This window comes from Electrophorus electricus, chromosome 8 (assembly GCF_041902795.1).
Source record: "Electrophorus electricus isolate QZ-2024a chromosome 8, ASM4190279v1, whole genome shotgun sequence".
NCBI lineage: Eukaryota > Metazoa > Chordata > Actinopteri > Gymnotiformes > Gymnotidae > Electrophorus > Electrophorus electricus.
The window spans coordinates 33099016-33114785 of NC_137504.1; the positions used below are offsets into that span (position 1 = coordinate 33099016).

At 39.3% G+C, this 15770-nt stretch overlaps 1 protein-coding gene and 1 long non-coding RNA gene across 4 annotated transcripts; one reads left to right on the forward strand and one right to left on the reverse strand.

The window, feature by feature from the left end:
* Nucleotides 1–3996: 3996 nt before the first annotated feature.
* LOC118241505 (globoside alpha-1,3-N-acetylgalactosaminyltransferase 1-like) lies at nt 3997–12505 on the forward strand. Of its 3 annotated transcripts, XM_035526736.2 has the most exons (6): nt 4005–4219; nt 6412–6447; nt 6590–6622; nt 9049–9081; nt 9630–9764; nt 10112–12482. In XM_035526736.2, exons 1-6 carry the CDS (start codon nt 4158–4160, stop codon nt 10800–10802), a joined length of 990 nt encoding a protein of 329 aa, XP_035382629.1. In that variant the 5' UTR covers nt 4005–4157; the 3' UTR covers nt 10803–12482. The 3 variants fall into 3 exon arrangements, with proteins under 3 accessions (XP_035382630.1, XP_035382629.1, XP_081576272.1); XM_035526737.2 differs by lacking the exon at nt 6412–6447 and having other exon boundaries at nt 3997–4219; nt 10112–12500; XM_081720146.1 differs by lacking the exons at nt 4005–4219; nt 6412–6447; nt 6590–6622 and having other exon boundaries at nt 9054–9081; nt 9535–9764; nt 10112–12505.
* Nucleotides 12506–12886: 381 nt separating this feature from the next.
* Nucleotides 12887–15740, reverse strand: LOC145658982 (uncharacterized). The gene is made up of 2 exons (XR_014124902.1): nt 15359–15740; nt 12887–14504 (listed from the first exon to the last, which is right to left on the reverse strand). It is a non-coding gene; the product is annotated as an uncharacterized LOC145658982 (long non-coding RNA).
* Nucleotides 15741–15770: the final 30 nt, after the last annotated feature.

Sequence of the window (15770 nt, forward strand, 5' to 3'; positions counted from 1 at the left end):
TTGCATCCTAGCATCAAAACAATGCATTAGACATTTTAGTTATATGGTTATATACAATCAGTTTCTTAATACCTGTATGGCAGGGTCCTGAAATCGAGCAACAAAACACTTATGATTTTGAATCTCTTCGGTTGTGATTTTTCAAGAGAAAGTCCCCCATGTCAGCATCCAATCACCTTTGCAACTTTTGAAGATGTTATCTGTACTGGTGTACAGGCAACATGTTTGTAAACGATCTAGCAAAGGATGTGATAACCTGAGCTTTTTTTTTGGTTTTCAAAAACATCTTAATGTAGTCTGAGAACAGCTTGTTTCACAATCTTCAAAGTTGCTGTCTACAAAATATTTACTGAATATTGACCTAAAAAATCAAACGCTCATTTCCACTATCATCTTGGATAACCATCTGCTCAAGATCAGTTTCATTTGTTGTAGGACTCTGTTCCTTGTTAACAAAACTGGATGAAGAATGCTGCTGCGATTGTAATTACATGGTTGAATACTTTCACCACTTAATAGGCTCTCACTTAATGCAATTAAGCATTGATTCAGTTCATAAAAGATATCATTTTGACTTGCCTGTGCACTTTCAGGACTCTGAAATACATTTTCATTTTGACTGACCATTTCTGGTGTCAAAGCTAGACTTTCATTCAATTAACAGCTTGTAACTCAAATTGGTTCAAAGAATCTTGTTGCCATAGACTATTTTAGAAAATGATCAAGCTATGATTCGGGTCGTGAAAGATACTGATTTCACTTGCCTGTGCATTTTCTTTCTCACTTAAATAGTTATTATTTTATTATTATTTTATTTTGTAAGATCTCGCTAGTGGGTCATTATTTGGGCATTTGAGCCATAGTATGTAGGTAAATAGTTTAACAGTAGTAAACCTTCTGCTGTGCATTGATTCAGAAAGCTCAACACGTTTAAAATAATGTAGAATAATTCCATTCAGTATATCAGTATTCTCACAACAGAGATTGATCAACAAGTGATCATTCCACATTGGATTACCTCGGGCATCTTCCTCCCCCTCCTCTTCAGGTTGTAGAGTCTGTTCCTGGTATGACATGTCAGTGGTGACTAATCACAATTTTACCATATGCTAGACACAGTCTAGAAAAGAATACCTTGTAACAAGTCATTCAACATATAATCTATTTCTTTATTGGGCCATCTATCTACAAATAAAGTAAAAAAATTAATAAATAACAAAATTTAATTGTATAAAATTCAGGAAATAATGGAAATATAAGAATCGTAGTGAGCAGAAAGAACACACTGACAGTAATCCTTCTACTTAAAGCTTTTCCAAAGCAGTGAATTTAAGTAAATAAAGTACTACAGAATGTCTTAAATGTTGAATTAAAAGACCTCGTTTTGTACTTCACAAAATAGCATTCTATTTAATTAGACAGGTGTGGGGTTTCATAAATTAAATGAATGCTAAGCTTACACTAATAGAGAATAATGCGTAGAATGGAATAGGACTAATGCTTGAATTAATAATATAATTACTGTATGTCCAGACATAAAAGGAAATGCCCTAGACATGCATATGTGTGATTACGCAAGAAGACATGTGTACGAGACGGTCAAACAGAGGTGACGGCTGAGATGGAAAAACACAAAAGCAGAAGTGGTGCAAGGCGAGAAAAACTATAAGTCTGTCTGTTGCAAAGTTATCCTTTAGATCTCACTCGCACTGCGTTGTGAAGTGACATCTCCAGAGCTCTGCATTAATAAAAGGCCACAGGGTAACGCACTGGTTCCTGTCTCTTCTTTCCTGCATCAACGGACACGACACAGGAGAATAGGAAAAGCCAGATGATGTATTTCATCTACAGACGTCGTGAATACGGTTATCTACAATTCAGTTGATCAAAGTGTTTCACGTACTTATATTCCCATGTCTGTGACGTAGGATAATATCACAGATTTACCAATAATCATCATGTAGACATTCAGCAGCTTTTACAATGACCTAGCTAGCTAAGTCACAAGATACACTTCTCATAAAACATTGCGAAGACTTTGTTTATAAAAAATGTTTGATAGTTAATATAAAACGCAATGGGGTAACCGGGGCAGACGTCGCAAGGCCCTGCGATGCACCGCACTATTACGTATTTTAAACATCAGGTAAATAAATAGCGAAATACATATTAGCTGTTTTAGTCACGATACTGGTACTAATAAATATAGCAACATATTCTAGTCATATCATCAGAGCATGAGTCGGTAAATAGGACCACTGCCTACCTGTCGATAAAGAAAACTTGTTAACAGTTGATCCATATTGATATTGGAGAAAACTGTGATAAAACTGTGAAATCATCAGGCCCACTTTGGAAACTGTCATGTTTTGTGAAAATGTGTATTGGCTTTATTTCCATTAACAGAATTCTAGAATGAAACTCTTTAATTTCTTTATCAAAAAACATAAATCTTAGCAACTTAGCTAGCCAAATGTAATGTTATCAAGCTAGCTAAATAACCGTACATGAAGCATCTTAACGATAACTTCCATAGTCTTGCAAGATGAGATATTTCATAATTTATTTTAGTTATCAACAAGATATAGTTCATTCTTTCATTTAACGTGACAAGACAAACTAGTTATATTTTAATCCTCAATCCAAAGTTTGATGCCAAGTGCTTCAGTGTCATTTTGACATTGTTTAGCTAGCTAGCTACTTTGTTAACATTAGAGCAGTTAACACTAGCAGCTAGCTAGCTACCTTAGCAAACTGAAAAGAACTGGACCCCAAGACATTGCTTGAAATAAAAATGTAAAATGAACAGTCGAAGTTATTAACCACAGTCAAAGGTAAGTCAAGTAAAGGTTAACATAGCTGACATCGAGTCAGCGGCCTGTACATTCATGTTTGCCTGTCAGTATTAGCTGTCAATCATCTCACCACCACTCCTTTATGAATCGTTAAGTAACTTAACTAGAACTCGTATATATATGGGTATGGGCGAGGTTAAAAGTTGTACCGCAGCCAGCCACTAGAGGGCAGCAAACACACAGTGGCTTCACTTTTCACAGCCTGTCGTCCAGTCCATTTGTATATAAATAGCAGACACTAACTACTAGCTACTAACTAGCTTGCTGAGCTGGTCCCCACCACGACCATATTAAATATCTAGCAGTCATTTTCCCAGTCAGATTTAGCATATTTAGATCTTTTAAAGACTTCATTTGTTTCAAAACAGAGTGAGACCAATACATCTTAAAAAATGTAACTACACTGAATACTGTACCAAGTTATGTTCCAAATGTTTATTAAAGGTATTTAGTCAAGGTAATGAAGACGAGTCCTTTCATACTTTTTCATACTTAAAATGATTGTAAGATTCTGCAATGGAATCAGCACAGCAACCGCTTTTTTGTCTCCTTGTGTAACTGACAGCACTTTTTGGCCAATAGAAGTAACGTTTTGGTTAACCCCCTCTAACACGTACATCACTTCTTGACACGCCCACCTTTTGGCACTCCCACAACTCCAGTGTTCAGTCCACAGGCAACTTACTGGTAGCACCAGCAAACAGTATGTATACTTGGATTCAAATGGAGATCTTAGGAGTAAAGTGCGCTGGCAAACAGATTCAAATGGCAGATTGAAATAATTTTTAAAATGTAGCTAAATAATGCAAATAAAAGAAACATGTAAACACAAATGTGACCACACTTTGTGGGCATGACATATGCAAACTAAATAAATAAATACAAATAATAATATTATCTAGGCATACTCATAGTCATAACTAAAGTTAGTCTAGTTCATTTGGTTACTGTCTCTTTAAATACATACTACCACAACCTTCAACAGGCTGAGTAAGAGCCTGTTCAATATGGGACCGTCCAAAATGTGGGGGTGGACAACTGTCATTCAAAACTTATTCATTTGAAAATGGTTCTGTATCTAGTAATTCCATGCATTGTATTTCAGATGGTCATCTATAATTAGATAAAGTAGCATAGTGGAGTTCTTTGGAGTACATATATTGTTTGCCTAATACAGATTGGTATTTTCAAAGAGGAGTTCTGCACACCCCTGCACCATGATGTTATTCTGATTATGATGGGATAAATCCTGTCTCTCATTTTCATTGTTCTTTATGCTTTGCACAGAGGAAAATCATCACCATGCGCTTGCTACAGAACTCCCATTTGTTTGTCCTGTCATTGGTAGGATTGCTGCTGGTTGGGTATGTAATTACTTTTTACTGACACTACTGGAATAATGGTGACTGTATCAAACAATAGAGCTGATGGCTATATTGACACATTCAGCAGCAGGACCTGGGAGAGGAGTTGTTGCCATGATTTGAATCTGAAAAATCTAATAGGGCAGTGGTAGCTTAGTGGTTAAGGTACTTGACTTGTAATTGGAAGGGTGCCGGTTCAAGCACCACCACTGTCAATTTGCTACTGTTGGAGCCCTTGAACAATGCCCTTAATCCTCAATTGCTCAAGTTGTACTCACTCATAATTGTAAGTCGCTTTGGATAAATGTGATACTTGGGCAATATCTGACACCATTACCTGCACTTTTGCTAAAATCTCAACCAGCTTATATCACACTATGTGTGAGACAGGATCTCTGTGTCAGAGTATGTTGCTAAAACATAAAAGTAAAGAAAATAGATAATTTAGATGTTTGTTACAATAGTCCAAAACGAAATGACATTCACATGCTAGTGAAAATACCATTAAGCTAGCAGGGGAACCCTAATGACTGAAGAACAAATGCTAACGTAACTTTAGTTAAAACGCAAACTATAAACAACTTCTGTACTAAACAGTTGGACATTTAGGGCAGGGTTATTGGATGGGTTGTTCTTTTTCATTTTTGCTAATCTGCTGGAGGGCTTACACCCCCTTTCACAAATCTCTGTCGACACCTCTGCCGTTGGCTCGCTCTGCACTGCTTTGATAAAATTTCATGCAATTTGTGTCACCCTATGTGTGAGAGAGAATGGCTCTGTATAAAAGAATGTTCCCTAAAATGACTTTTGCATTAAACCATGCAGCATTTACACAAGTCTGATGTGTTAGCAAAAGGCAGGGAGAAGTCACATACAATGACAAGAGTTTAAATACAGAAAAGACTAACACAATATAAGTGTGGCTACGAAACAGGATCTTCCTGCTGCATTTCTGGAAGGACAAAAAACATGCAATGTACTCCAAGAGCAAAACCAAACAAACGTTAGCCAATGAACAGGCGTAGTCAAACACACCAGAAAAGTATAAAATAAAGCTGTGACTTAGTATGAAAGCAAGTAAATGACTGTACAATATTTTAAAGGTTTTTTAAAATACATACAATTGTTTTATTGTTATCATTTATAAATAAATTTCATGCAAATAGTCTGATTTTAACTAGACAGTGAGTGATTTAAAAAATACTTATTAGTCACTATTTTTCACTTGATGAAAAAAGAAACTGCTATGTATGTAGCAGCAGTTTTATGTTTGTTTGTCTGAAGCAGGAAAATCAGGCCTGCAACAGCACTGCATGCATGCTCTGATTAAACACAAAGATTTCCATCTCATGGAATGGGGCACACTAGGTATTTAGCAAAAAGAAAATGACCTCATGCCCCCTCAGAACTTAGTAACCTGTGCACAATAGGTGCTTAGTGAAAGAAATGACCCCATGCTCCCTCAGAGTTTCTGAACAAAGGTCTTACAAGTGTGACAGAGTAAATACGATGTGGCAACACAGTGTGGGATTAGTCTCTGCATGAAAAAAAAAGTTAAACAGCAAAACCTTCTCCACACATACTGTACTGAAGAAGCCAAACCTAAAGCAAAAAGGTCCACTAAAAAATCATCTTGTCTTAAGCCGAGATACGAGCTGGAACTTTTTACAGAGGAAAAAAAATCCAGTCACATTCCATCATCAAATTCTATCAAAGAATGCACAAAATGATGTGATTTTAAATATCTGGACAAATGATGTTCACTGGCGTGTTGTTGGGTTTTTTGGGGGGGGGTTTTATGATTTATTTGTGTAAAACAGCCACTGTGAGACAACCTGAATGCCTAATGCTTGGTGCCTTCATCTTTCAACTAGGCCTAATTAATGATTTACACAAATAAACAAAGATTTGGGATTTCAGCAGAAATAAGAACACTTAAATAGACAGCATGTAGTGGACTGAATGATGTGATGTTATTGTGTGATATTAAAATATTTGTTTAGTTTCACTACTTTGCCCTTTGTTGTCACCAACTGATACAGGCCAACAAAACATGTAAAGGTTATGAAGTAACACACACGTTCATTTAAAGTAAACTGATGAATGCAACGTATTCGTGGGTATGTGATACTTATACACAAGACCCTTAATGGTCAGAGTTTACTTACTGATTTTATCATTTTGTCTTTTAGGTGCATTTACTTTGGTTACACTTCAGCCTGGTTTAGGTGAATTGTTTTACACACATACATAGACACATCTTTGGCGCATTGTTTGGCACATTATATTTGGCTAAACTGTTCACACACATGAATGCTCATGTTACTGTGTACTTCTCTGTGTAGTAAGTCACGTGTGTTTTGTTGTCAGGTATGCAGGAAGCAGAAGTGGAGTTGCTGACGGGTAGGTTATGTGGATTTTAATAAATACAAAAAAATACAAAAAGCAAAGTCCATAAACCAAAGCAAATCGGCAACAGTGCAAAAACAACAAATGCTAACAAATCTGAAGGAGCAGGAAAAAAGACAAACACTGAAGGAACAGGCTAATGGCAAGCACCAAACGGAATGTTCAGTATACAAACAGGAGCAGGATACATTATATAGACATACAAATCAGGAAGTAATGAGAAACAGGTGATCAGTATTCACATTTTTTACACGTACCTTAAGGGCATTTGGCCGTTAAGGAAAGTAGTCTGTCTTAATACTCCGGTAGCACATACAGTCTGCAGAGGGGAGAACAGGGAAGGCTTCCCCCGCTGTGTCCTTACTGCCTTTATCTTGGATGCGTTCTGAAACCACGGTCTAAATGACATTTGAAAATTAGTCCCTCGAAGAACAGTGACTTAATGTCACTTGATGAGGGGTAGGGCGCTTCGTTCCTCATATATATTCTAAATTTTCATGGCCTGTTAATGCTACAAAATGATGCTTAGCAATCTCTAGCAAATGCTGCCGCTACTCTAGAGTCAACACCATAGGCAAGAGCTCCCAGTTGCCCACGTTATATATCTTTTCTGCAGGCCAGAGCCTACGAGAACAGAAGGCTATGGGGTCCAGCTTTTGGGCGGATCCCAACCTTTGAGAGAGAACAGTTTTTACTCCTACATCAGCGGCGTGGGCCTCAACAACAAAAGGCTCCACTGGATCACGATGTTTTAACACTGGTTCGCTTGTAAGCGCCTTCTTTAACTCTGCAAAGGCTTGCTCAGCTCACGGACTCCATACAAGTTGCATGGTCTTACCCTTAAACACAGCAGTGAGTGGGACAGCAGTGGCTCTGAATCCACAAATTAAATGTCTGTAAAACATTTGTAAAGCCCATAAATTGCTGTAAATCCTTAAGAGCCTGAGGAATGGACCAGTCCATCATAGCCTGCACCTTCCTGTCCTCCATAGTGAGTCCTGTAGCACTGAGGACATAACCCAGAAATGAAGTCTGCTGTATGTGGAACATGCATCTCACACCCTTGATGTATAGATTGTGTTCTAACAGCCTCTGTAGAATGGACCTGACATGATGAACATGCTCCTCTAGTGTGGGGGGAGAACTAGGATATCATCAATGTAGGCCATGACATATTTTCCAATCATGTCCCTTAGCATGTCATTAATAAAGGCCTGAAAGATGAACGGTGTGTCGGATAAGATGTGTGGCATAACCTGGTACTCCGCAATGAGTTACGTGGCTGAAAGTAACTCTGCACCAAGGCTTCAGCTTCATAGTCCTCCATGGCCTTTTCTGCTATTGATAGGGGATAGGGATGAGTTCCTGGTGGCACTCCCTCCTCTACCAAGTCCACTGCACAATCATAGGCATGATACAGAGATAGGGCAGCTGCTCTCCCCTTGCTGAACACCTCAGCTACGTCCTGATATTCTGTGAGTACTATGAATTCACTCGCAGGCTTCAGGCTTTCTACTGTGGTGAAGGCTAATATCCTCAGTCTCACCAGGACATGATCAGTGATGGTTAGGAATGGTGTGGTTGATTGGTCACTCCTTTCTCATGAAGCAGGTGATTGAGTCTTATTGACAAAAAGATAAGCAAGCTCAGTACCCAGGTCAGATTTAAGCCCTTAATGACAAAAAACATGGAAAACAGTAGAGCTGCCTCATTGCATTCACTCCCTGCTGCCACAGTACAGAACTTGAGGGCATATTCAGCAGCAGACAGAGAGCACTGCTCATACATAAACAATAGCTCCTCACTAACTCTTCCTTCAAGCAGATGGTCAAAGATGTCATTGAAATTGTCCGAAGAATTCGTTATAGTCTCTCATGATTTCTCTTCTGTGATTCCATACTGCCATAGACCAATCTAATGATTGCCCACATAACAAGGAATTGACAAGTGCAAAACTGCTTCGGTACACAGAGGCAGATGTGCCAAATAGAAGGAGCACTGTAATAAAAATCTCTTACAACCTACTGGATTGCCATTATATGGCAATGCAGTCCCAAACTGCAACAGGTTCAGTGCAAATGGAGGGAGGCTCACTGCACCTGCCAGACTTGTCACATGAGGAGTGACCGACGCAAATCATTGAGTTGATTCTGCAACAGATTGTTACACCAATGACCCTTGATGAAGAAGAGCCATAGAATTGTTATTATGTTAATCAAGAGTTGGAATACTAATTTTATTTGAACATCAATCATATTTTTTCTCCAGGGGAAAAGAGTAGCACAAAAGCAAGAAGTTACTCTCTCCTCATGGGCACAAACAGTGTAATTGTTAGTTGATTTGTAGTTAATTGGCAATTATGTAAAATAATTATTGATCTATACAGACTTTGCTTTTTTTGCATTTACATGTTTTATTAGGCTTTCATACAAGCAGCCCAGTATTCTAAATGGGTGAGTACATGAGTGTGTGTGTGTGTGTGTGTGTGTGTGTGTGTGTGTGTGTGTGTGTGTGTGTGTGTGTGTGTGTGTGTGTGTGTGTGTGTGTGTGAAATATAGTCTCGTCGTCTTTAGTGAGTATATAGTGTCTAGTTCAGAGGGATGGGGGGCATTTCTAAGGGCAGGGGCGCTCATAAATTATTAGATTATTAGGTGGTGGGGCCCAATGTGACGTCTTGTCAAGGGGTCCAAAAATTCCTGCGGCACCCTTGCCTAGCTAGCACCCCCTTCAACTCACTTCCCCCCACCTGCCCAGGGAATGTATTATGATTCAATTGCTTAGTCTAGCCTTTGATATCACACTGCCCACACTAAGCAACACTATAGTTGTATATATAGTTATTGCACATATTGCACTGGTATTTCTCTTACTGAACTTAATCAAATTCTTATGTATATGTGTGTTAGTGTGTCTGGTGGTGTGGGTGTGTATGTGTTACATGTGTGTATGCATTTGTGTGTGCGTACTTGCTTATATGTACCTACATATGCGTGTGCAACAGCCGAAAAGATGTCATCACGGTGACCCCATGGCTTGCTCCAGTGGTGTGGGAGGGCACATTTCACACAACTCTGATTGATGCCATCTACAAAATGCAGAACATCACCGTAGCAACCACTGTGTTTGCACTGGGAAAGTATGTACTTATCACAGGATGGCGGTGTTTAAGAACCTGTTTTCTTGTGGGTAACAGTGTGTAACTAACTTAAAAATCCCACTGAAGTCACTTTGGTGAACATTGTGTTCTCAGATGAATATAATAAAATAACTTTGTGGTTATTGTTTTAACACTTCGTTCGCCTGAATAACATGCTAAAACATAATAATAAATAATAATTTTTAAGTAGTATTATTGTTGTGTTTTACATAATCTAGAATTTGGTTACCAAATTCAGACTAAAACTAGCTGCTGAAAAAGCACAACAACTGTGGGGACTGAAACTTATAAACATAAAAAAGGGACAACTCCTTCCCTCAATTCAGATATGTGCAGTTCCTGAAGGACTTCCTGGAGTCAGCAGAGAAGCACTACATGCAGGGTTACCGTGTGCATTATTACATCTTCACGGACCAGCCCGAGGCAGTTCCTACGGTAACACTGGGTGCCAGCCGTAGTTTGACTACACTGAAAATTCCAAGTTCAAACCGCTGGCAGGAGATCACACTACGCAGGATGGAGAGGCTTGAGAAACTCATTGAGACCCAACTGAGCAATGAGGTCGACTATATCTTCAGCCTTGATGTGGATACCAAATTCTATGGTCACTGGGGGGTGGAGACTCTGGGTGATATTGTTGCCGTGATACACCCTGGTTATTACAGTACACCACGTGATGACTTCCCATATGAGAGGAGGTCTGAGTCACAGGCCTACATCCCCTACGGGAAAGGGGATTTTTACTATGGTGGTGCGGTGATTGGTGGTCGAGTGGAAAAGGTGCACAAACTCGCTAAAACTTGCCGCATGCAGCTGGACGTGGACAAGGCCAATTCTATTGAAGCAGCGTGGCAGGAGGAGTCTCACCTGAACAAGTACTTCCTCTACAACAAACCCACCAAGATCCTGTCACCTGAGTATTTGTGGCAAGACACTAAATACATAACTCCTGACATAAAAATCATCCGCTTCTCTCAAGTCATCAAGAACTATGCTAAGGTGCGCCCCAATCCCTGATCAGATCACATGTAGACAGTAATGACCCCATGTGGACTGTAATTACTTGTTTTCACAAACACTCACAAACATTCACATATTTTTTTCCTTAGTTTCCGTATTATAAATAATCCCTTAAATTTGGAGCAAAATTTATTATTCTTATTTTTTTATAACTAATTTTCTAATTATTTACATACCTGATGTTTACTTAATAAATGAAGTTTCATGCAATAATGTTTTCAAATTCTTATCTTAAATTTCTTGTATTTTTGTTGTAAAGTCTGCACACACCCAGGAACACACACGCACATGCCGAATCACACCAATCACCGATCACCACCCACAACCCCTCCCCCACTCCCAGTCACCTGCTCACTGAACTCTTCACTTGTTAACCCCCACAGGTGCCATATTCCAGCACTTTGGATAGTAACCTGCTACTATTCTACAGACAAGCCACTGTTCCTGCCCTTTTGCTTTTTTCCAGCATTCTGGCAGTAAGGCAGTGGTAGCTCAGTGGTTAAGGTACTTAACTTGTAATTGGAAGGTTGCTGGTGCAAGTCCTGCCACTGTGGGGCCCCTGAGCAAGACCCTTAACCCTCAATTGCTGAAGTTGTACTCTGTCATAATTGTAAATTGCTTTGGATAAAAGTGTCAGCTAAATTCCATGTGCAGGTGGAGAAGAGTTAGGAGTGATGTGTGACAGCAGAGTAAAAGCATGAGTGAAAGGGAAGGTTGGTAGTGAGACCAGCTGTGTTGTGTGGTTTACAGGCTGTGGCCTTACCAAGGCAGGTGCTCTCATTTGTTCTGTCCACATTAGGTCTAGTTTGAAAAGCTCTTTCTTTGAGTGTGTCTATGTAACAAGAAGATAACAATAACAAGTAGATCAGTTCCATTAACGTTGGCTAGCTAGCACACCAAAATGAAGTTAAAAGCTTATATTAGTTTATATATTGTTCACTAACAAAATGGAGGCTAGGTGAGACTAATTTCAAACTCATATTCCAAGTGAATATGAGGAGAAAACACAGGCCTACAAGTAATTAAAAAGGAGGGGGGTACAGTTGAGAAGATGATGCTGAAAGACGAAGAACTGAAACATTTAGAAACTGCTTCCTGGTGGTATCGTTCGTTATTTGAGAAATACAGGATATTTGCCTGCCCCTACCTCTCACAGCCTTTTCACTTCACGACCCAGGTGGGTTCTGACTGAAAAAAAATCTGTCACAGTTTACAGTCTCTTGGCAAACTAGAAATTGCACAAATCAATCTTTTCATCATCTTACATTACTAAAAATGCATTCTCTCCGAAGACTTATTGAAATAAAAATAGTACTAAATGCAAGTTGCCAGTGGGTCATAGTCGGCTCTAGAAGCTCAGAAGAATTTGTTTATATTTGCAGAGGTGTCTCACATAAAGGGTACTATTTAATTCAGTGTAAATTATTGAATCTTCAAAATGTTGTTTAGTTAGAGTCTCATGATAGTAAATCTTGGGGCGGCAAAAGTATGACATGAAGAATATGCACATGTGCTTTTCTGTGCATAAGTTTGCATTCAGTGTTCCTAATTAAAAAGCTACAAAGCTTTCCTTTATTATTTTATTATGTAATATTATGTAATAAAGACCTGCTGAGTGAGTTGCAGCATGGGGTGTTTTTCCTCAGTTTTTCCTTTCTCTCTCCTCTTCATCAATTTCAGGGAAAACAGCAATATGTCTCTGGACAGGAACATTTACCTGCCGTTTTGGCACTGGGTGTAGCCTTACTGGCTGAGTAAGTAACTGGAGGGTTGTTTGTGGAGTTTTTTTAGCTTTTTTAGGGGTGGGGCGGGGGTGTGCGTGTGTGCGCGTAGAAATACTGTATTGAATGAGTGTGGGGGATAAGGGAACAAGGAATGAGTGTGGGAAATAAGGGAACGAGGGATGAGTGTGGGAGATATGGGAACGAGGGATGAGTGTGGGAGATAAGGGAATGAGAAATTTGAAACACATCCATTTGCAGACACACTTCTACATTATTTGCCAAGACTGGTCATTTCAGAAAACAAACCCCAAACTGGAAAGAAGGGTTTTAAATATCTGACCAGAATACACAAATCAATCAGAGAGAAAAAAATTGCACTTTAATAATTACATTTGTTCCCTGTAAACATTTTATTGGACTACAACATAAAGCATTAATAATACACATGAAATGAAAACCAAAGACAGTTTACTCATGTTTGCTTCTGTCCTGCAGCATAGTCCACTACTTGGACGGACGGACGGACGGACACGGACACACACACACACACACACACACACACACACACACACACACACACACACACACACACACACACACACACACACACACACGATTAAAAGAACATAATAATAATAATAATAACTTTGTTATCATTATTATTATGTTGTTTTTGGTTTACTGTGCAAGAATGCATGTACATATTTATTGTATATTTATTGCATGTACTATAGTTCTACCATTGATGACATTACTGTTTTGTTTTGAGTTTTGTTTCTTCAACCCTGTTGTGTCCTCAGTCTACATCGGACACCCTCACTGATCTGTTAACTATCCAATAGAATTAACAAGTCTCAATCAAGTCTAAATCAATAAATTGACTTCATGGCTTCAGCCTTCGCTGAACGACATCGTCACCCTTCCCTCTTACTCATGACTGTGAATAAAAGCTGACAAATGCTGACTAATAAAAATCTGCTTTCTCTTTTTCAAACTAACACTAATAATGCCATTTATCATAAGCAGGTACAGATACACAGGATATTATACGAATATACAATAAATTAAAGCTGCTAATCTCTACATGTTCACATGCATCACAAACCTACAATAACTGACATATTACTGGGACTTATCGTGGGATTTCTAACAAATATAACGAAATAAATATAAAAAACCTTAACATTAGTTGGATATTCCCGTGACCACTGCTGAACATGTGGTTAGCAGTTAATTAACTTTTCAGGTAACTTATGATAGCTAGCGTTAACGTTAGTAGTCGTTCTTGATTGATTTAGCATTCGCAAATTGTCCATTTTTCACCAATAGGATTACTGACACTTTTTAATAAAATATTTATTTCTACTATTACACTTTCAGCACAAAATTATGTATTGATATTAACGTTGCATTTTCCTGCAGGTCAGAGATGTTAGCAGTGGTAGGTGTTACGATAATAAGTGTCCCATCAACAACAAATGGGAACATTGACAGCTCCTAACATTGCGCAAAGCTAGTGGGTGGAATAAATGGACTTTATAACTCATTGGGGGGGGGGGGGGGGCGTATTTGACATTTGGGCATTTTGACGTGTCCCCTCAATATTTATTGTGACTACGGTCTTCGTCTGAATAGGGGGGATGGGGTTGGGGGTCAAAGTTTCAGGACGTCTGTGTCCACAGAATAGACACAAGACAATCAAGCTGGTAGCGGTCACCTGAGAATTGTCCACCACAGCGGTCAGAGGGTGAAACCGCTGTAGATGGAGTGCACAGAAGACAGTCACCAAACCAGAAAGAATAAAGTTGCTGCTGGTCTAATTACTAAAATCTCCAGCCCAGTCTTTCAGTCTCTTCAGCAGGTTGGGTGATCATACAGGTGAGGCTGGGTGATCAAGCAGGTTGATACAGCAGGTTGGGTGATCAAGCAGGAGTGTCTCTGACATGCAGGTGACTCCACTGTGGTAGGGACTAACCTGACCCAGAATACACATATGAACAGCACATAAAATAGGAGAAAAACAAATGAGGGCACACCAAACATGCTTTTACAAGAATCCAATGTAATGTTTTATAACTCAGAAAAAGAACAGACAAGCCAAATGTACTAGAATGAGTGAAAGGGAAAGGACATTTTATATAGATTCTCTCAACAGTCATCACAAGGCTTGTGCCAATAATTTAATTTTAAGATGATCATTGTCATAGATAATTACAATACTTTTTTTTTCCTCTTAAAATCTGCATAGTTTTTAAAGAACAAGGCTATTTCTTCCTAGCCATCTTCTAAGCTGGAAATACTCAGCAGCTTCAATTTGAAGACAGACACTGCTCAAATTTGAATAACTAAAACTCAGAAGCTTTGTGACCAGGCAGATCTTGAGACTTTGACAGACAGGGGGTCCCGACTGCCCAGTGCTAGACTTAGAGCAAGGACACATGTGTACAAAACGGGGATATTCCAAGAGCAAGAGCGCCGTTATCCATATTCGCTGTTTGGCATCCCTCTGGAGTTTGTTGCGATAACCCCTTCCCCTTTCATTCAGTTTTAATCAGAACAAAAGTCTGAAGTCAACAGTTGCTATAACGACACTACCAACCCGCACCTCTGATAGCTAGCTAGGCAACAAGCTCGACACAAATGTGCATTTGTTCCTGCAAGATAAACTTGCTTTCAGTCTAGCACCTGAAACACCTCATTACTGGCCAACTACAGCTACCTTTGGGTGAGCGCTGTTTTGCAGCCAGTTATCAGATAGCTAGTTGTATCTGGTTAGTATTTTACCAGTTTAACGGACTCGGCGATTAACTCGTTTAAAACGGCCCTTACCTCGTTAATTTGGATTGTATTACATCGGGTCCTGGGTCGTCGAGTGCTGTCATTCTGTGTCCGTCTTCGAGGCAAAAGGAAGTTCCTCCTCGACATCTTGCAGCTGTAGGAACTGTTGCTAGCTAGTTAGCCAATTGCCCATTTACAGTATAATGCCCTAAGTTTCTAACCAGAGTCACTGCTGCTCGGTCTACTAAACCTCTAGCCAGCTAGCTATCCGAGCTAACTAATAAGTGTATGAATAAATAATTTATTGAGTGAACACATAGGGGAATCCCAAAAATAAACAAACTTGAGCACTAGTTCATCAGCCGATTAAGATCTGCAGTGAACTGGTCTGGTCTGACCTTGTTCGTGAGTCACTGGGTGAAGAAAGTTCAAGGCTAATGATCTGCGCGTGACCGGCCCAAAC